Source organism: Tamandua tetradactyla, chromosome 21, assembly GCF_023851605.1.
Source record: "Tamandua tetradactyla isolate mTamTet1 chromosome 21, mTamTet1.pri, whole genome shotgun sequence".
Classification (NCBI taxonomy): domain Eukaryota; kingdom Metazoa; phylum Chordata; class Mammalia; order Pilosa; family Myrmecophagidae; genus Tamandua; species Tamandua tetradactyla.
Window position 1 is genome coordinate 36,554,112 of NC_135347.1, and position 21,880 is coordinate 36,575,991.

The 21,880-nt window shown below is 35.6% G+C and overlaps 1 protein-coding gene across 2 annotated transcripts in view; it reads right to left on the reverse strand.

Moving 5' to 3' along the window:
- Nucleotides 1–21,880, reverse strand: part of SLF1 (SMC5/6 complex localization factor 1) — a 92,694-nt gene that overhangs the window by 61,524 nt on the left and 9,290 nt on the right. For both annotated transcript variants that reach the window (XM_077139145.1, XM_077139144.1), the window contains exons 5-9: nucleotides 9,609–9,771; nucleotides 4,466–4,609; nucleotides 2,125–2,271; nucleotides 1,108–1,254; nucleotides 133–255 (exon numbers count right to left, since the gene is read on the reverse strand). In XM_077139145.1, the coding sequence (XP_076995260.1) occupies nucleotides 133–255; nucleotides 1,108–1,254; nucleotides 2,125–2,271; nucleotides 4,466–4,609; nucleotides 9,609–9,771 (724 nt within the window). The remainder of the gene's footprint in view (nucleotides 1–132; nucleotides 256–1,107; nucleotides 1,255–2,124; nucleotides 2,272–4,465; nucleotides 4,610–9,608; nucleotides 9,772–21,880) is intronic.

Sequence of the window (21,880 nt, forward strand, 5' to 3'; positions counted from 1 at the left end):
ATAGACCATATATATCTACGACATATATATATTACTCTACATCACTATAGACTAATATATATATTACTATGTATTGGTTTCACTAGGGAATGACAGGAAATTAAACAAACTTTTTAGTATGCCAAGTTTTACCTGAGCTCTATAAATGTGCTTTCTTAAGGCATTTCTTATTTCAACAATTTGCACATCTGTCCTGATATCCTTGGTTTTTATTCCTTTGACATGATCAGCAAAAACAGAACTCTTCATTTCTTTCTGCATATACGTAAAAGCACTTTAGATAGCGTACTAAAGATATCAACGCAAAAGATAAAATCTCATAATGAAGAGCCAATGAACACAACGAAATAGTAATTACAGAAAATATTCTCACAATCATAATATTATATCAAGATTATACAATTTAAAAAAATGGGAAGAAAAAGCAACCATTTGGAAAGTTTTACCTGGTATTTAAACGTGTACTTTTTTAAGGTACCTTTCATTTTTCATTTTAACCTGTTGTAAATTTTCCCTAGAACCTCTTTTTTCTTTGTTGTCATGGTTGCATACAAGATTTGCCTTTTCATTTTTCTGAAGGTCTTTCTGAACACATGTATATAAAAATTCTATGGTTCAGATTGTAAAATAAAGTTATACTCATAAAAATAAGTCAAGAAGGATCCAATTTAAAAGATAGGCTATTTTATTGAAAAGGTCCTTATTATACCAGGGAAGAGCAAAAAAAAGGGTAAAAGTTAAAATTTAGATTAAAATGTATTAGCCAAACTACACACAAATGTAGTCTTAAGGTATTTTTCATTTCAGAAATTCAGCCTTTTTCTCAGAACGCTTGATTTTGTGTTTTTTGGTTTTTACTGTAGCTACATTCAGGCAAAACAAAATTCATTTGAATATCCTGATCATTAACTCCAATTTCTTTGTACGTGCACTTAAAATTCTTTTCATTGTGGACTAAGGTTAATCATAACATGAACTATGAATATCACACCAGATTAATTCAAGATTTTTTATACAGCAAACATGCATAAAAATCAGATTATATGTCTAGATTATGTTAGGAAAGAGTCAGAAAATCTGAAAACTGTTCAGTTTATACAGTTTTACCTGATCTCTATAAATGTGCTTTCTTAAGGTACTTTTGATTTTGCCATGCTTGATGTTTTTCCTGGAGTCTCTTGCTCTTTCTTTTTTACGTTTTTTCCTCAAAGTATAAATTCTTTGAACTTCTTCATCATTTTTCTTAATTTCCTTCTACACATATTGAGACCACAATAAAATCTCAACATAAATAATACATATTACAACATCCAAATCAATGCAAAAAGTCTTACAACATATGACAATTCAGTTTAAAAAAGTACAGATATATACAACAGGAAATTTCACCTACTACTGGAGTAGGTATAAATTTTAAAACATTTTGGAAAACATGTGGGCATCACTTAGTACAGTTGAACATGCAGTCCTTAGACCCAGCAATTCCACTCCTGGGAATATACCAGAAGCTAGAGAAACTCCTAAACACATACACACTAAGAGTTATGAAAGATAACATTCACACTGCTCCTAGGAGAATGAACATTCACACTGTTCATTAATCCAAAAACCAATCGACCAACTAAACAAACAAAAGAAAACCCAAATGCTTATCAAAAGTCAAATGAACAAAAAATTTTGTGGCCTAGTCGAATAATGAAATATCACACATGCCAGCAAAAAAGCAAGTCACAAAGAGACTACAAATAGCATGAATTACAAAAAGTTATATAATAGGCAAAACTAAATGAAATATTGTTAGAGATACAGACATAACTAGAAAAACTATAATGATAAGTAAGAAAATAAATTCAAAGACAGAGGTTGCCACTGGGTGAGAGGGAAAGGGGATACAGCTAGGAATAGCACACGGCAAGCCCTTAAAGAACATGCAGTATTTCTTAACCTGGCTCATGGGTACATGAACACTAACTTTTGTATTCTTTCTTTAAAAATTGTACACGCGTTTTACAAACTCTTTGGTGCATATACTTCAGAAGCAGCAAGACCACAAATGACTTTATATCTGGTATATTTAGAAAAGAGCTATAAAATATACATTATTTTTAATTTGGAAAGTTTTACCTGATTTCCATGTATTTGTCTTCCTGAGGTATTTCTCAATTTAACAAATTTCAAACCTTTACTGGAATCTCTGAATTTTTCTTTTTTGTGATGTTCAGTCAAAAGAGAACTACTATTAACATCTTCATCCTGATTTTGTATTTCTTCCTGCATATTTGTAAAAATATTTAGTTAGATTATGGGTTAAATTTAGTCTCAATATAACCTATGAAATTCAAAACAAAAAAATCGATTCTGGAAAGTAGGTTTATAAGACATACAAACAAAATTAAATATGGCAAAGAGCCTTGTGAATTATTTCACATTTTAGTTATATTAAAATGAAGCAGGAAAATGCAAATGTTTAGATTCACAAAGTTTTATATTTTGTTTACATATGTACTTATTTTGGGGACTTTCATTTTAATAACAATCTTTCTTGAAAGCTCTGTTTTTTACTGCCTTTTGTTATACGATTAGTCAAAATAAAATTTATTGTCATTGTTTTTATTTTTTGAAATATTTGTAAAATAAATTGCACTGCAGAGCAAATAGAATCTAGCTATTGTTAGGTATACCAAATGAAACATCTCAAGAAAATCTTTTTTATAGCACATTAGTACAAAAAATATTAAATGTGGCAAGGACTATCACAAACTACATTATTTTTCATTATATTAAGAATTTTGCTTTAAACAAATAATTTTTTACCAAAACTCTACACATATTCTCTTGAGTTTCTTCCATTTTTAATAATTTCTACATCTCTCATGAAATTTATTTTGTTATTTTTTCCCATGTTCAAACAAAACTGCATTTAAAAAAATAAATATCATTATTCTGCATTCCTTTCTATATTTAAAAATACTTTACACTATGGACTAGAGAATCTTGGGATTTAAAATGCATATTTCAGCAATACCCATTATGCTAGTCTGAATCTGTGGTGGACCCCAGAAAAGCCATGCCCTTTGATCCTCATTCAATATTGCTGGGTGAGAGCATTTTGATTGTTTCTATGAAGATGTGACCCACCCAACTGTGGGTGGTAAACTTTTGATTAGATGATTTCCATGGAGCTGTGTCTCCACCCACTGAAGGTGCAGTTGCTTGCTGGAATCCTTTAAAAGAGGAAATATTTTGGAGACAGTTCCTTTTTGGTAGGGCCACGTGAAAGCCAGCAGATGTCACAATGTTCGCCATGCGCCCTTCCAGCTGAGAGAGAAATAGTGAACGTCGTGGGCCTTCTTGAACCAAGGTATCTTTCCCCGGATACCTTAAATTGGACATTTCTATAGACTTGCTTTGATTGGGACATTTTCTCGGCCTTAGAACTGTAAACTAGAAACTTATTTAATTCCCCTTATTAAAAGCCATTCTGTTTCTGGTATATTGCATTCCTGCAGCTAGCAAACTAGAACACCTATCAGTTCAAGAAGCTTCTTATTAGACATGCATATGAAGCTAATCATAAAAAATAGTCTCATAAGCGACATGAATACTAAGTGCAAATTGGAGGAGCCAGAAATAAATGCAAAAGTAGTTTGAGCTTAGAAAGTTTTACCTAATCTTTCCATATATGCTTTTCTGAGGAACTGACCAGTTTAAGAAGTTTCACAAATTATTTCTAGAAAGCTTTTTGTAACATTTTTGACAAGTTCAGTGAAAACAGAATTCATGTTTAATTTCTTTCTAGCCACAGATACAATATATGTTTTAGTTTAGACAAAGGAAAGATAATTACTAGGCTGATGATAAATTGATAAATCAACCAAGGAGTCTGTGTTTTCAAATACTGATAAAAAATTGAACCTAAGTGAGTATAAATTCTCCCAAGGTAGAATTAGCAATGCCTTTTTCGATTGCTGTTCTAATTTGGAAAGGCCATATATATACTTTCTTGAAGTAATTTTTATCACAAGTTCAGAGGTCTTCCTGTTTTTTGATCTCCATGTTCAATTAAAGTGGAATTCATTTGTTTAGCATTTTTTTTAATACCATTCTATATGCAGGTAAAATACTTGAATTTAAAATACCTGAATGAGCCCATTAGTGATAGGTAAGAAGAATGTTTTATAAGACATGCATATTATAACAAGCATACAGAAGAATTTTAATTACCATGTAACTGAGAAGATATGAATTAAGAATCCCAGGCAATGTTTTTATATACATAAATGCATTACTTTAACAAGAGTCACGAAATAGAGACACGGCAAATTCCTAATTTGCTCAAGGCACAGACTATAAAATGCAGCACTAAATGTAAACACTAGTTCCATGATTCACAAATCCTATAATGCCTCATAAATAATTTTGTAAGGAGACCCAAAAATGTACATTTTTTAGCCTATAATTTTACCTGGGTTCCAAAAATGGTCTCTCTTAAGGTACCTTCCATTTCAACAAATTCCACATTTTTTCTGAAATCTTTGCTTTCTTCTTGATTGCTATGTTTAGCACAAACAGAATTGGTTTGTGAATCTTCATCAATCCTAATTTCTTTCTGTATGTATGTAAAAATAGTTTAGGCAATCAACTAAGTATAATTTTAACATTATGTACTTTTTATGGTATTCAACTTTATCTATAATGCATTATACTTTGTTAGTCAAAGAAGTAAGTAAAATACACCTTCATAAAACAAAGAGTATTAAACACTAGTAAAATCTTCCCAGGAAAAAAATCACTACAATCAAAATAAGAAAGTGACTTTGGACTATCTCAAGAAGAGGTCATAATGCTTTGTTGGTCTAGTAACAATGAATCCTTTTAAAGAACAATCAAGAACAAAAAATATTTTACCTAGTCTAAGTTAAAGATACAATCCAAATAAATGACAGATTATGGATGGAATACTCCCTAGATTAGTTTTCAGTATTTTTTACTAAGACTTCTCACTTGCAATTACACATAGATGAAAAGATGACTAAGCACAGATGAATTCATAGTTCTTATTTCATTTGGATAGCAACAAATACAGCTTCACCTAACTATCTCAAACACAACAATTTCTCTTGATAGGAAATCTAAACTGAATTCATAATTACCTACCAATAATAATAAAAATGATACTCATACATGTACCTTACATATACTTTTAGAAATTTTATAATATAAAGAGTTGGGATAAAGATGCATTCATGATAGTTCCCAAAATATACTTATGAAAGGGTGCTCATAAATTCATTAGTCTTACACAAAATAACTGGAGAATCACTGTGCTCCCAGTGAACAATCAAGAAAAATTCAAAATATGATGAGGCCTATGGTGTGATCTTAGTTTCCCATTCACTTGTAGTGGGCTTCTTATACGGATATGGGGACCCTTTAGAAGTCCGAAATTTTATAATTAGAGAAAAATCCCAAGCTGTTGACTGGATTTCTTCCTCAGCTACTCAGAAAAGTGAAGCTAAGAACTAAGATGAAGACTTTTCTTCCTTTCTATTCCTGGCATCAACCGAAGCTTTATTCAACAATATTCATTTAGGACAACTTGAAAGTTTCTGGCTTTAAATTTCACATGGCTGACAGTTGAAGGATAAATCCACAGGTCCAGATCACCAAGAAATGTCTAAGACACAGAATGAATTCATCCCATACAGATTGCTATCACATAACATGTAAAAGAATAATATACCTTTATCATTAGTGACTAGGCAGGGAGATATTGTTTTATAATCCTCAATATATGTACTTACATAACCCATTTCAAATACTAGGTATTGATCTGTAAGTTAATTCAAATACATAAACTGAGTTGGGTTGTCTCTGAATCAGATGTTTGATTTAGTTTCCTGTCTTGGACTAAGTATAGATATGCTGCGGTCTCCAAGTCTTGATCCAGCCATAGCATTTGCCATAAAACTTAAATGAAATCATGAGACAGAATTATGGGATTCATAAAATGAGTAGTAGCTAGAGAGGTCAAGCAAAGAACAAGAATCTTTTGAGTGCTACTTTGAATGCTACTTGTATTTATATCCTGATTCTTAAATGCCATTTCATAATCCTATCATTGACTTCTAGGTCATGGTACTATTTATAGCATGAAGTGTGTATATAAATATGTATAGGTATATGTGTTTTTTTTTGGGGGGGGTGCATGGTCTGGGAATCAAACCCAGGTCTCCTGCATGAAAGGAGCGCATTCTAACCACTGAATTACCCATGTACCTGAAGTATATTTTAAATTAACTAGAAAGACATTTAAGTACTATAAGGAAAACTTGATAATATCTAAAATAGGGAGAAGGAAACTGATTAGGGGGAAAAAATTTGAGGAGATGTTTTAAAATTTATTGAGCACTTGCCTTAAATATTTGCTTTGACATATTAGCTGAGGGATTTTCAGTAAGTTATTCAATCTAATTGTACCTCAATTTCAACTATGAAACAGAGCCATAATACATATCACATAGGAACACGAGGTTTAAATAAAGTTATGTGTATAAAATGCTAGTGCCTGGCACATAGTAATCACTCAGTAATATTAGTTTCCACATTTCATAAAGGAAGAAACTAAGGCACATAACAAATTACTTCCCATGGTCAAAGTATTAGTAAGTTATAAATCTAGGTCACCAATCAGTTGATCTGGCTCAAAAAGCTCCCCTTCCCACTTTTTTTTCCTGTAATTCCTACTATGTTTCTCTAAAACATTTTTATAGTTCATTTTATTCTTAAGCAGATATCCAAAAGAAGTTTTAAGATTTCTGTGTCCTCTTCTATGTAAAGTCTTCTTGGGCCACATAATTGAGATAAGTTATTCATTTGTTCCCTTGTATTCCTTTACCTTGCACATGGTTTTACAATGCACAATTCACACTAAACTATAATGTTTTCCATGTTTCGTCTCCTCCATTAAGTAGTAAGCACCTCATAGTCTGGTATATGGCCTTATTAATGTTCAAATCCCTAGTACATAGCACAGTTCCCAGTATAGCAATAAATATCAGGAAACCTGAACTAAACAGATCCCTGATACCGCTCAGAAGCTTTTCAAAAAAGTAAAAGATAAAGCTTTTGTTACTTTTAATTCAGTCATTTTACATGGGAATTCTTCTTCGAAGACACTGCAGAATCTATCTAATGAGGAAAGTAAAATGTTCTATAACAAAATGACAGAAGAAAAGCAAGACATCTAAATGAATTAGTTATTTTGTCCTCAGAAGAGATCAGAATATGCCTTTCTCTTTTGGACCAAATGGTTATGAACTCCCAGATGTCTGATCTAGATCTTTTTTATAATTGTATTTAATATAAATACAATTATGGTTGTACTTAATATAAATACAACTATGTCTTCTGAAGTGAAATATAAGTTAGAGAGTATCTGATATTTTTGATCCCTACTCCTTTTCCCTTACTTATAAAAATACTTACTCACATCCCCACTTTGAACAGGTTTTAAGGAAGATTTCCTAAACTTATTTTTTTTAAGATTTAAGATTTAAGATTTTTAAGATTTAAGATTTTTTTAAATCACCATCCCACTGAGAAACATTTTTTCCTTATGTAGTGCTGAATCAGATGGGGCATTCTACTGGAAAGATCTGTGTTTGCAATATCAATGTCTCATGGATTACAATGGCTCACATACTCATTCCTAAATTAATCACTTCCAAGGCCATTAAGAAAACACATACTCCAAACATATACATACCTTGAAATTTGAACTAAAATACAATTTCTAATCTACATAGCTGCCACTCAAAACAGAAATGTAATTATAGTATAATACATTATATCTACTTTTGGAAGGTTTAAAGGCCTTTCATAATTTCTCTACTAATCAAACAAATATTTAATGAGAACTCATGTGCTAGGTTCTATATACGGTGACTGGGATATAATTATCGAAAAGACAGACATGATTAATCCCTGATGATATGGAGCTTCGGTTTAGATGGCAACTAGATATTAAACAAATAACCAATCAGTTAATTACAATTATGGCAAATGCTATAAAGCAAAACAATGATATAAGAACACATTACAGGTAAATCTAAATTAATATGGGGGTCAAGGAGATTTCCTTGAAGAGGCAACATTGTAACTTGAATCTGAATATAACTCAAGGCCAGCAGGCACAGGAGTGAGGTGTAGTGTGGAAAGCCCTCTTTAGGTAGAGATGAAATCTTTAGAGAAGTTCTGAGGTAGAAAGTAGCTTAGTTTGTTTAGGAAACAGGGAGAGGGCAGTTTTGTTTTAGTACAGTGAGCACAGAAAAAAAGGGGAGCAGCAGAAAAGGGCTGAAAAGATAGGAATGATAGGAATCCTGCAGGAAAGTGCAGTCATGTTAGAGATTTATGACTTTATCATAAGGGCAATGGAAAGCCACTGACAAAGGGGAATGACAGGATTGGATTTGGTTTAGAAAGGGCATTTTGGTTGCTCTTTACAGTACCAGAGAAGGAAACAGTGGATACAGGAAGAGTAGTAAGGAGTCACTATTCCAGGAGGCCAGGGGAAAGAATATGCATACACTATGATGTCAGAAGGAGAAAAGAAGTTTGATTCAAGAAGTTTTGGCAACAAAACTTATTGTACAATCAACAAGACTCAGTAGTTAACTAGACGTTGGGAGTAAGGGCGAGGAAGGTTTCTAGGATGATTCTCAGACCTCTGACAAATAATTAGATAAAAGGCAATGGTATCTACTGAGATAGGAAAAAGGGGCATATGCAGATTTTTCCTAGAAGATCAAAGTTCTGTTCTGGGACATACTGAGGTTTCCTTTGTATTTTGAGTGACCACTTTTAATAAATTACTCTTTGATTATTTCCTAGAGGGTTTCTTTGAGGTTTTGATTTCTATTCAAACAACACAGGGTAAGGTGCAAGGGTAGTTCAGTGGTAGAATTCTGGCCTGCCAGACCCAGGTTCGATTCCCAGATCATGCAACTTATGGCCCAACCCTACCCTCCCCCTGCAAAAAAAACATCTCTTGGGGTGGTGCAGGGTAGTTCAACAGTAGAATTCTTGCCTGCTACGCGGGGGACCTGAGTTCGAGTCCCAAACCATACAACTGCCAAAAAACAAACAAACAAACAAATCTGGGGAATAGAATTTGCACCAAGTGGAGAAAGGAAGGAAAGGAAATATGGTGGGAAAATTTTTTAAACCCTTGAATTGGCTCCCTCTGTTTCAAAAAGAAAATAACCAAAAAATCTCCTATGAAACTATATGACACTATAGTTCACTGCCATTTTATTTATATTCTGACATTAAAAATGTTTTAAGTTATTTGGTCCTATATACCACTAAAGCACTGAAAACAACAGTAGAGACTTAAAGTAAGATAAATTTTAGAAGCAAGCTTCTTTCAAATCTAAGAAGTATTCTCAAGGATTTAAATAATTGAGAACTACATTAGAAAGCATCATTTTAATTATGTCTACTCACTATATTGTAAATATTTTAAACAGCATTTTATTTTAATATATTTCACTTTATTCATATTATAAAATTAATATTTTAAAATTTTTACTATTTATTTTACTTACCTCTAAAAGAAAATCCCCTAAATACTGAATTGGATAAAATGGAGCCTTAAAATTATCTTTTTCCTTCTCAGCCATGATTCTTGCATTACTGGCAAAAACATGAGTTATTCCACTTGGCGAACTTTTTGGTGAAATAACATGTGCCTTTCCAGCCTCCAAAACTCTGAATAAAATTGCAAATACAATACAGAAAGTATTAAGTATATTCAGTAAAATTATCTGAATCAATTACTTCCTAGAACTGAAAGCAGAACTTATTGAAAGGAATTAATGTCTCTGGGAAAGAATACAGAATAATTATTACAGAGAGAAACTACTACACTGACTTCATAAACTGTAAGCTGTTCAGGGCAGATATTTATGAAACCATACTACTCTTTTTTTTCAACTTTTTAATTATATAATATAATATATATAACAAAGCAAAGAGCAAAAACTAATACTTTTCAAAGCACATTTCAACAAATAGTTACCAAACAAGTCCCAGAGACTTCTGGGAAGATGGCTAAAAGAGAAGCTTGAGATTAGCCCTGCTCCATGGAAAAGTTAGAGAGGGACAGTAGGGCCACTGAGGCAGCGATTTCAGAGTGTGGCTCACCTGGGAGAGCCTTCTGCACCTCATAGGGCACCCTGGTTGCAAAGACCGAGGAACTGAGAGGTAGAAAGCTGAAGCCTGACATGGAGGTGAGAAATCTGCGGGAATGCACATATGGGAGCCAGGGACTAGGAAGTAAACCAGGCAGCGTTCCTTGGGGAATAGGAAGTACACCAATGCAGTCCTGTGACCAGTGATTTGCCTGAAATATCACATATCAGAACTCTGTCACCCACTCCCATTCCCCACCCTCCAGGTGCCCCCACCCCACGATTCCCCACTGACGTACCTGCTCCCCACCCCAAGGGCAGCCCAACCCACCTCTTCTGCACCTCACCTGAGCACTACCTCTCCTTCCTGTTCCCTGCACGCTGTTGTCAGCACATAAAGGCTGTGGGCACTAACCTCCATACCAAGGCTACCCCTGCCCCTAGTGTCACAGCCTCAGCCTGCCCCACCCTGAGCTCTGCGCATCAGTTTATGGCACTCCTAGACCCATGCATGTGCACGGGTCCCCAGTCATGTCATTCAGCTCTGGGAACTTCACTTTACAACAGTCCTAAAACCGCACACGTGCATGGCCCTCAGCCATACTTCCCAGCTCTGAGAAAGTACTGACCTGAATCTGCCTCCAATTCACGAAGGCATAACACTAACCTGCTGCCACAGCTCTATGCATGAGCACAGAGGGCCCTGTGCCTTAGACCAGTACACACCAGGGTTATGCCCCTCAGACCGATGCACCCGCACAGTTACATCCTCCCTAGCGACTGAGCACCCATGTTCACAAGCATCAGTGTAATATCCCCAATATCACCACACTGAGTACCCCACCCCTACTCTGCTCCCTGCAAACAAAAAGCCTTAGATTACTGAAAGAAATCAACTCCCAAAGTACATCAATCAAGATATTTACATGCCACGAAGGCAGCAGAAGATCACTAAGCCTATCACAATGCAAACAGATATAGGCTGGCCTGATGACCAAATTAAAACATCAGAGGAGACACAGATTAGTTGGAACAACTAATCAAAGATGTTCATACAACTCTACTTAATAAAATAGGTAGGATAGCAGATGACATAAAGGAGATCAAGAAGACAGTAGAAGAGTACAAAGAGGAATTTGAAAGAATAAATAGAAAAATAGCAGAAATCACAGAGATTAAAGACTCTGTTGACCAAATAAAAAAAATACTAGAGGCACACAACAACAGATTTGAAGACAAACAGAAGAAAGAATAAATGATATAGAGGACAGGATAATTGGCTTTGAATACTCAAAACAGCAAATGGCAAAAAAAAAGATGGAAAAAATTGAATGGGAACTCAGGGAAATGTTAAACAGAACAAAGCACACAAATATAAGAATCACTTGTGTCCCAGAAGGAGAAGAGAGGAGTAAAGGGCTAGGAAGAGTAGTTGAAAATATAATTGGGGAAAACTTCTGAACCTTCATAAAGGACATAATAATATACAAGTCAAAGAAGCCCAATGAACCTCAAAGAGAATAAGTCCAAATAGGCCTTCCCCAGGAACATTCTAATCAGGCTGCCAAATGTTGAAGAGAAGCAGAAGATCCTGAAAGTGTCAAGTGAAAAAAAATCTACTATATTTCAGGGAAACCAAATTAGATTGAGTTCAGACTACTCAACTAGCACCCTGGAGGTGAGAAGGCAGTGGTATGATATATTCAAGATCCTGAAAGAGACAGACTTCCAGCCAAGAATTCTGTACCCAGCCAAATTGTCCTTCAAAATTGAGGGAGAGATTAAAGTTTTCACAGTCAAAGAAGTCCTGAAAGAATTTGTCAACAAGAGACCGGCCCTACAAGAAATACTAAAAGGAGTTCTGCCGATTGTAAAAAAAAAATGAATAGGAGAGGGAGGTCTGGAGGAAGGTACAGAATTAAAGAGTACCACTAAGGGTAATTCCAAGAATACAAAGAGAAAGAGGGAAAAGAATACATAGATCTGACAAATAAAATAAAAAATATAAGATGGTGGATTCAAGAAACACTTTTTCAGTAATAACTGAATATGAACAGACTAAACTTACCAATTAAAAGATACAGATAAGCAGAATGGATTAAGAAACATAATCCAGCTATATGTTGCTTATAAGAGACTCAATTTAGACACAAGGAGAAAAATAGATCGAAAGTGAAAGGATGGAAAAAGACTTCCATGCAAATTGTAACCAAAAGAAAGCAGGAGTAGCTATACTAATATGAGACAAAATACACTTTAAATGTAAAGACATCATAAGAGACAAAAGAAGGACACTGTACTACTTAAAGGGTCAATTCACCAAGAAGATATAACAATCATAAATGTTTATGTCCCCAATCAGTGCGCTCCAAAATACATGAGAGAGACACTAGCAAAACTGAAAGAGTGACAGATGTTTCAACAATAACAGTAGGACACTTAAATACACCACTTTCCTCTATAGACAGAACAACCAGACAGAAGCTCACCAAGGAAATAAAAAAGCTAAATAACTTGATAAATGAATTAGACCAAACAGACATATATAGGTCATTGCACCCCAAAGCATAAGGATATACATTCTTCTCAAGTGCTCATGGAACATTCTCCAGGATAAATCATATGCTGGGGGACAAACAGGACTTTATGAATTTAAAAAGCATTTTCTATGATCACAGTGGGATGAAGGTGGATCTCAATACCCACCAAAGAGCGAGAACATTCACAAATACATGAAGATTAAATATCACACTCCTAAACAACCAATGGATTAAAGAAGAAATTGCTAGAGAAATCAGTAGCTATCTAGAGATGAATGAAAATGAGAATATAACTCATCAGAACGTACGGGATGCAGGAAACGCTGTGCTGAGAGGGAAATTTATTGCCCTAAATGCCTATATTAAAAAACAAGACAGAGCAAAAATTGAGGTCTTAGCAACACACCTGGAGGAACTTGAGAAAGAACAGCAAACTAACACCAAAGCAAATAGAAGAAGAGAAATAACAAAGATCAAAGCAGAGATAAATGAATGGGAGAACGAAAGAACACTAGAAAGAAGAAATAAAACCAAGAAGATGGTTCTTTGAGAAAAATCAATAAAATTGATGGGCCACTAGCAAGACCAACAAAGAAAAAAGAGAGAGGATGCAAATAAACAAAATCAGAAATGAGAAGGGCTGTGTTACCACAGATCCTGAAGAAATAAAAGAAATCATAAGGGGATACTATGAACAACTATACGCCAACAAACTAGACAATGCAGATGAAATGGACAAATCCTGGAGACACATAAACAAGTTATACCGACTCAGGAAGAAATAGAAGATCTCAACAAACCAATCACAAGTAAAGAGATACAATCAGTCATCAAAAATTTTCCTACAAATTAAAGCCAGGGCCAGATGGCTTCATAGGGGAATTCTATCAAACATTTCAAAAAGAACTAACACTAATCCTGCTCAAATTTTTCCAAAAAATAGAGAAAAAAGGGACTCTACTTAACTCATTTTATGAAGTACTAACATTTTAATACCAAAACCAGGTAAAGATGCTATAAGAAAGGAAAACTACAGGCCAATCTTCCTAATGAATACAGATGCAAAAATTTTCAATAAAATATAGCAAATTGAATCCAATAACACATTAAAAGAATTATACACCATGACCAAGTGGGGTTTATACCAAGAACGCAAGGGTGGTTCAACACAAGAAAATCAAGTTTATTTGCATCCTCTCTCTTTTTTCTTTGTTGGTCTTGCTAGTGGCCCATCAATTTTATTGGGAGGGTTAACACTGACTTTAAAACCTGCTATAAAGCCATAGTGGTTAAAACAGCATGGTACTGGCTCGAAGATAGAAGCATCGACCAATGGAATTGAATCGAGAGTGCAGAAGTAACCACCAAATCTATGGTCAACTGATTTTTGACAAGGCCCCTAAATCCTCTGAACTGGGACAAAATAGTCTTTTCAATAATAGGGTTTGGAAGAACTGCATATCGATAGCCAAAAGAATGAAAGCGGACCCCTATCTTACACCCTACACAAAAATTAACTCAAAGAGGATCAAACACCTAAATATAAGAACTAGCACCATAAAACTTCTAGAAGAAAATGTAGGGAAACATCTTCAAGATCTAGTAATAGGAGGTAGCTTCCTAAACTTCACGTTCAAAGCTCAAGCAACCAAAGAAAAAATAGATAAATGGGAACTTTTCAAACTCAAATGTTTCAGCACATCAAAAGACTTTGTCAAAAAGGTGAAGAGGCAGCCAACTTAATGGGAGAAAACATTTGGAAATCACATATCAGACAAAGGTCTGATTTCTCTATATACAAATAAATCATAGAACTCAACAACAAAAGAACAAACAACCCAATTATAAAATGGGCTAAAGCTATGAATAGGCATTTTTCTGAAGAGCAAATAGAGATGGCTCAAAAGCACATGAAGAGATGCTTATTTTCATTGGCTGTAAGGGAAACGCGGATTAAGATTACAATGAGAGATCACCTCACACCTGTAAGAATGGCAGCTATTAAATAAACAGGAAACTGCAAATACTGGAGAGGATGTAGAGAAACTCAAACGCTTCTGCACTGTGAGTGGGAATGTACACTGGTGCAGCCACTATGAAAGTCTGTTTAATGGTTCCTTAGGAAACTAAATAATGAGTTGCTCTATCTCCCAGCAATAGCACTACTTGGTATATACCCAGAAGAGCTGAAAGCAATGACACAGACATTTGCACTCCGATGTTCATAGCAGCATTATTCACAATCGCCAAAAGATGGAAACAAACCAAATACCCACCAACAGATAAGTGGATCAACAAAATGTGGTATATACATACGATGGAATATTATGCAACAGTAAGACAAAATGACACCCTGAGCACATGACAAGATGGATGAGCCTTGAGGACATAATGCTGAGTGAAATTAGTCAGACATAAATGGATAGAAACTGCATGATTCCACTTTTATGACAAGCATAAAGGTATAATCAGAGGTTTATAATACAGAATATAGGGGACTTAGAGATACACAGAAGCTAGAGATGAGTGGACCATTAGCTATGAGGTTGAACTTCAATGTAAGGAAATAGAGACTAGTGAAGGTGGTTCTCTAGTGGGACTATAAGTAATATTCTCATACTGAAGATGAACAAGATTGAAAGGGGTTGGATAGACCCACATGTCCCACTGATTTAACACTAGAAATATGAACTAGTTCTCACAAGAATTACTTTAAAGATATGATTCTTGTACAACGAGTGTTTAAGTCCACGGTACGGGGGAAAACTGCTATTACATGCTATGAGTTATGTTTAAAAGGAAAACATCAACACTACCACAGCAATAGCAAGGTAAATATTGGGGAGAGGGACAATAATGGAGGTTTAGATTTCCTATTTGGCGAGGGTGCACTTATTGGCTTTCTTTCTCTTGGGAACAATGAAATTATTATCTAAAATTGAAAATGTTGATGGACTGTGGACTTTGGGCCCTCTACATGATGCCCAATGAATGCAGGTGGCTGAAGGATGAACTGATAGAGAAGTAGACTGGCGAATGATGGTGTACACTTAGAATGAAGGTTGTGTTGCCACAAAAATGAACAAAGTCATAAGGCATGCAACAATGTGAATGAACGTGCAGGATATTTGGCAAGACAAAATAAGCCAGAAACAAAAAAACAAGAATGGTATGGTCACCTTTAGAGAATGCTTATAAGAAAACAGGGGCCTAAATTGTAAGCTTTTAGAGCAGACACATTAAGTCCGGAGTGGTGATTACTGTTTCTCGATTTTGAGACGTTGTTTTATATATATATAACCCAATATTTAGAGTTAAGAACGAAGCCGAACACGTTCGGGTTAATGTAATTCAGAACATAGGGGTAAGGAAGATAGTGTCTATATTTTAGAACCACACATACTCTTTGAGACCACTGGAAGAAAGGTTTATTTGGTTTGGAACGGAAATTTTCTGTTAGTGCATAAACTAATTCAACCTATCTGTATAGTATTTGAAAAACTGAAACACAGGGAGCACAGAATAAGAAAAGGTCCTTTAATCCTGTATAGATTATTGTAATGCTTGGAAACATCCTAGAGTATATTAAGAAGATAACCCAAAATTATTGGCAAAGTCCTCTGAGGGATGATAATAAGAATATGGAACTATTAAACCTTACCCACAGTGAATCCCAATATTGTGTCAAACTTTAGGGGCACCCAAATCAATAGGCCATGCCCTTGATCATGAGGCTTACTCTTGTGAAGCTTATGTAGGTAGCAGAAAAGCTTAGACTACCTATAGGCATGTCTAAGAGTTACTTCAGGAGGATCTCTTTTGTCGCTCAGATGTGGCCTCAGTCACTCTTTTGAGTCCAACTCTCCAAGTGAAATCACTGCCCCCCCACCCCACCCCACATGGGACATGACATTCATGGGTGAAAGTCTCCCTAGCGATGTGGGAAATGACTCCTAGGAATGAATCTAAACCTGGCACCATGGGATCAACAATTCCATCCTGACCAATAGGGGGAAAAGAAGTTCAATGAATAAAGTATCAGTGGTAGAAACAGTTCAAATAGAGTCGAGAGGCTACTCTGGAGGTTGTTATTATGCAAGCCTCAGTTTGACACCGCTACCTATCATAACCTGCCAACTCCCAACTGGACCATTTCAGCCAGTCCTAAAGAACACCCAGGGCAGGGGGGAGCCACAGTGGCTCAGCAGGCAAGAATGCTTGCCTGCCATGCCAGAGGACCCGGGTTCAATTCCTGGTGCCTGCCCGTGTTAAAAAAAAAAAAAAAAAAAAAGAACACCCTGGGCAATATATTTAAGATTCCACAAGAGTTCCATGCACTAGAGTAACTTTCCAGAAACTTACTACCTCCAGATGGGTTCCTGGTCCAGATAAGTTCTGAAATCTAACCCAGTATCTCCAGAACATCAGATGGTTCCATCTCCCTACCCCATATTAGTGACAGACCCTTCCAATATGAAAAGTTTAGAATAGCCTTAATTCAAATACCCCTAAAGAGAGGGATGGAAAGATCAAAGGTGATGGTGGAGTTATACAGAGAAGACAGGATTTAACAAATGAATATGAATGCTGAATCATTAAATTGATATCTCTTTTACTCTACAGTATTTTAGAGCAGCTAGAAGTAAAAACCAAAATTGTGGAATTGTAGCACATCAAACTCACAACTAATTGTTGTGCTGTCCTTTGAAATTTATTGCTTTTTTGTATATATGTTACTTTTCAAAAAAAAGAAAAAGTCAATTGTGATGATAAAAAAATAGCCTCCTATATTCCAGAGCAGCTAGAAGGAAAAATCTGAGAGGATCGTATTCTAGTCCATGACAAACTCTGGGATCTGTCCTGTAACTACTTGTTGAAGAGTGCTTTGAAAACTACTGCTTTTTTATTTGTTCGCCTTGTATATATGTTATACTACACAATAAAAAAGTTAAAAACAACAACAACACAAAAAACAGATCCCAGAGTTTGTCATGAGCAACCATTCCATCATCTTAGATTTTTCCTTCTAATTGCCCTAAAACACTGGGAGCTAGAAGGAATATCAACATAACGATTTAGCAGACAATACTCACTCGTTAAATTCCATTTTCTGTTATAACTCATCACTCTCCTTTAATCCTTCTCCTATCTCTGGGTACCTGTTCTGACTTTTTCACATTCAAATGGGGAAGAACAGGGGGATGTATTTAATTGATGAACCTGGACTCCAGGAATCTGGGCTATCTAAATAAGCTATCCAGAGAGGGTGATTCAGACTGTGTTACATAAAATTTAGGTTCTTGACATAAGAAACCTCTCTGCCTTTGATCTCATACAGCAGCTGATGGTCTGGAGTACATACACCATCATCGTTTTTACCATGCATTCTAGTTTACATTAGACAAAGGCAGACTGTTTTAAACTCTAATTGAGGTCTGATCTCTTTCTCCATTACTTTAACTGTTATTATATATAGCTATGCTAACCTTCAGGTCTGCCACACTCCATTTCTGGGACCCAGATGTCACAGAGCTACTCAAAGCTCCAGGAAAATACCAGCTGATACACATATAGCTCAGCATTTCAAAATCCTGAAATACAGCCACAACTTCAAACCAAATGTGGCTACTGTAAGGATCAATAATTCAAACTCTCATATTTTTAAATAATTATTGTCTGAGAGAGACTTTAATATATTTGTTCTTTTGTTTCTGGACCATTCTGCACAACCCATTGTCCCCAAAGTTTATTCAGTTTGTCGTGTGCCTTTTAACGTCCCTCCTTTTCATAGCTGTATCAAATTCCATCATACAAATGTATCATCATTTGCCACTACACTTCTCAGTCATTGTATTGTTCAGCTCCCTCCATCTACTGGGCATCAGGGATAATGTTCAAAATAAACAAACTGTCTTATGTACCTTTGTTTGGTTTTACAATCAGCCATGCTCAATTTTAAGCAATTTTAATTGGTCTATAATGACAAAGAATTGGCAAAAATAATGTCATCAACTAACTATTCAATCAAAACTACCCCTTATCACTTTTCCCACCCCCCACCCTCCAGTTAGTTGCCCCTGGTAAGTGCTGTGATACTGTTGATATCTTCTTGTTAACTACTGGCCATAGCATCCAATTTTAGATTACCACCTATTTCCATCTACCACTGACTCCTTGTCCACTATCAAACCATTAAATAGTTCATATGAGAACTTATTTATAATCATAAATTTAATCATTGGGATACATGGCACTATACATTCCTTTTCATTCATAATTATCTTCAATACGGCAATGTTAGTTTAAACCTGCTAATCAGTTATCATTACTTCCGTACTTTACCTTGCATTTAGATTCAACATCATTGAGGAGCCTTTTTTCCGTTTCGAGTTTTTGTGTACCTCTAGGTCTGCTATGTTCTATGGTATAACCTCTGAGATTACCTTTACCAGAGTCATAATAATGAAATCATATAGTAACTGTCTTTTTGTGATTGCCTTATTTCATCCAGTAATGTCCTCAAGGTTCATCCATGTGGTTATATGCTTTGGGACCTCAATTCTTACTACTATAAAATATTCCATTGTACGTATATACCACATTTTGAATGTTGATGGGCACGTGGGTTGCCTCCATCTGTAGGCAACTGCAAGTAGTGCTGCTATCAACATCAGCGTGAAAATGTCTGTTTCTGTCACTGCCCTCAGCTCTTCTGGGTATATGTTGGGTAGGGTTATTGCTGGGTTATAGAGCAACTCAGTATTTAGCTTTCTGAGGAATCATTAAACTGTCTTCTACAGTGGCTGCACCATTATATATTTCCGTGAACAGTGAATAATTGTTTCTATTTCTCCACATCATCTCCAACATTTGTAGCTGTCTGTTTGTTAAATAGCAGCCGTTCTTGAAGGTGTGAGGTGATATCTCATTGTTGCCATAATTTGCATTTCCCTTCCAGCCAATGAAAACGAGCATCTCTTCATATGCTTTTCAACCATCTGCGTTTGCTCTTCAGAAAAATGTTTATTCATATCCTTTGCCCATTTTATAATTAGGTTCTTGGTTCTTTTGTTGTTGAGCTGTATAATCTCTTTATGTACATAGGATATAAAGCCTTTATCTGATATGTGGTTTCCAAATATTTTTTTTCCCATTGAATTGGCAGCTTCACCTTTATAGCAAAGTCCTTTGAGACACAGAGCTCTTGATCTTCAAAGTGTAAAGTTTAAGAAGCTACCTCCTATTACTAGATCTTGAAGATGCTTCCCTACATTTTCTTCTAGGAGTTTTATGGTGCTGGCTCTTACATTCAGGTCTTTAATCCATTTTGAATTAATTTTTGTATAGAGTGCAATGTAAGGGTCCTCCTTCATTCTTTTGGCTATTGAAATCCAATTCTCCCATACCCATTTATTGAAAAGACTATTCTGTCCCAGTTCAGTGGATGTGGGTGTTATCAAAGATCAAATATCCATAAATTTGGTGGTCTATTTCTGTATCCTCAACTCTATTTCATTGGTCAATTCTTCTATCTTTGTGTCAGTACCATGCTGTTTTAACCACTATGACTTTACAGTAAGCTTTTAAGTCAGGAAGTGACAGCCCTCCCACTTTACTCTTCTTTTTTTAGGATATCTTTAGCTATTCCGAGTCTATCTCCTTCCATATAAATTTGATAACAAGGTTTTCCAAGTCTTCATTGTAGGGTGTTGGGATTTTGATTGATACTGCATTTAATCTGTAGATCACTTTGGGCAGAAGTGACAGCTTAAGGAATTCAACTTTTCTATCCATGAGCACAGAATGTCTTTTCAACTATCTAGTAAGCTAAAAAATTTCTCTTAGCAATTTTTTTGTAATTTCCTGTGTATAAGTCTTTGATATCCCTGGTGAGGCTTATTTCTAGATATCTAAAGGGTATATATATCATAAAGGGTATATAAGATAAACCCATAGCCAGCATCATGCTTAATAGTGAGAAATTGAATGCATTCCTGAATTTGTTGAATTTGTTTATTAGCTTAAGTAGCCTCGCTGCAGATTTCTCAGGGTTTTCTAAGTATAGGATCATGTCATCTGCAAATAATGAAAGTTTTACTTCTTCCTTTCCTATCTGGATGCCTTTTATTTCTTCCTCCTGTCTAATCGCTCTAGCTAGGACTTGCTGAATAATACTGGTGACAATGGACGCCCTTGTCTTGTTCCCGATCTGAGAGGAATGTGTTCAATTTCTCATGGTTACGTATGATGCTGGTTATGGGTTTACCTTATATAACCTTTATGATATTGAGGAAGTTTTTTGTTTTTATCAGGAAAGGACGCTGGATTTTGTTGAATGCTTTTTCAGTATTAATAGATGTGATCATGTGATTTTCCCCTTTCGATTTGTTAAAGTGCTGTATTACATTGATTGGTTTCCTTATGTTGAACCATCCTGGCGTTTCTGGTATGAATCCCACTTGGTCATGACAAAAAAAATTTTTGGGGGGGGGGGTGCATGGTCTGGGAATTGAACCCAGGTCTTCTGCATGGAAGGCAAAAATTCTACCACTGAACCACCTGTGCAAATGTGCTTTGATAGGTGTCATGGTCAGGGACATGTGTCAACTTGCACAAGTGGTGGTACCTGTTTGTCAGGTTGGGCAAGTGCTGGCCTGTCTGTTGCAATGAGGACATTTCATAGAATTAGATGATGATCACGTCAGCTGCATCCACAGCTGATTCCATTTGCAATCAGCCAAAGGGGAGTGTCTTCTGCAATGAGTGGTGCTTAATCTAATCATGGGAAGCCTTTTAAGGAGGATTCAGAAGAGACAAGCTCTATTCCTGCTTCGGCTGGCGAGCCTCTCCTGTGGAGTTCGTCCAGACCCTCCATTGGAGTCGTCAGCTTCCCAGCCTGCAGATTTTGGACTCTGCATTCCCGTAGTCACGCGAGAAATAAAATTTTATATTTGTGAGTGTTCTCTGTTGATTCTGTTTCTCTAGAGAACCCTAACTAATACAATAGGTAAATAAACAGACTATAATATAGTTCTATGGTGAAATACTACTCATCATCAAAAAGGAATGAATTACAGATAAGCATAACAACACAGATGAATTTCAAAAATATTGTGCTGGACATATGAAGTTATGGAAATACTGTAT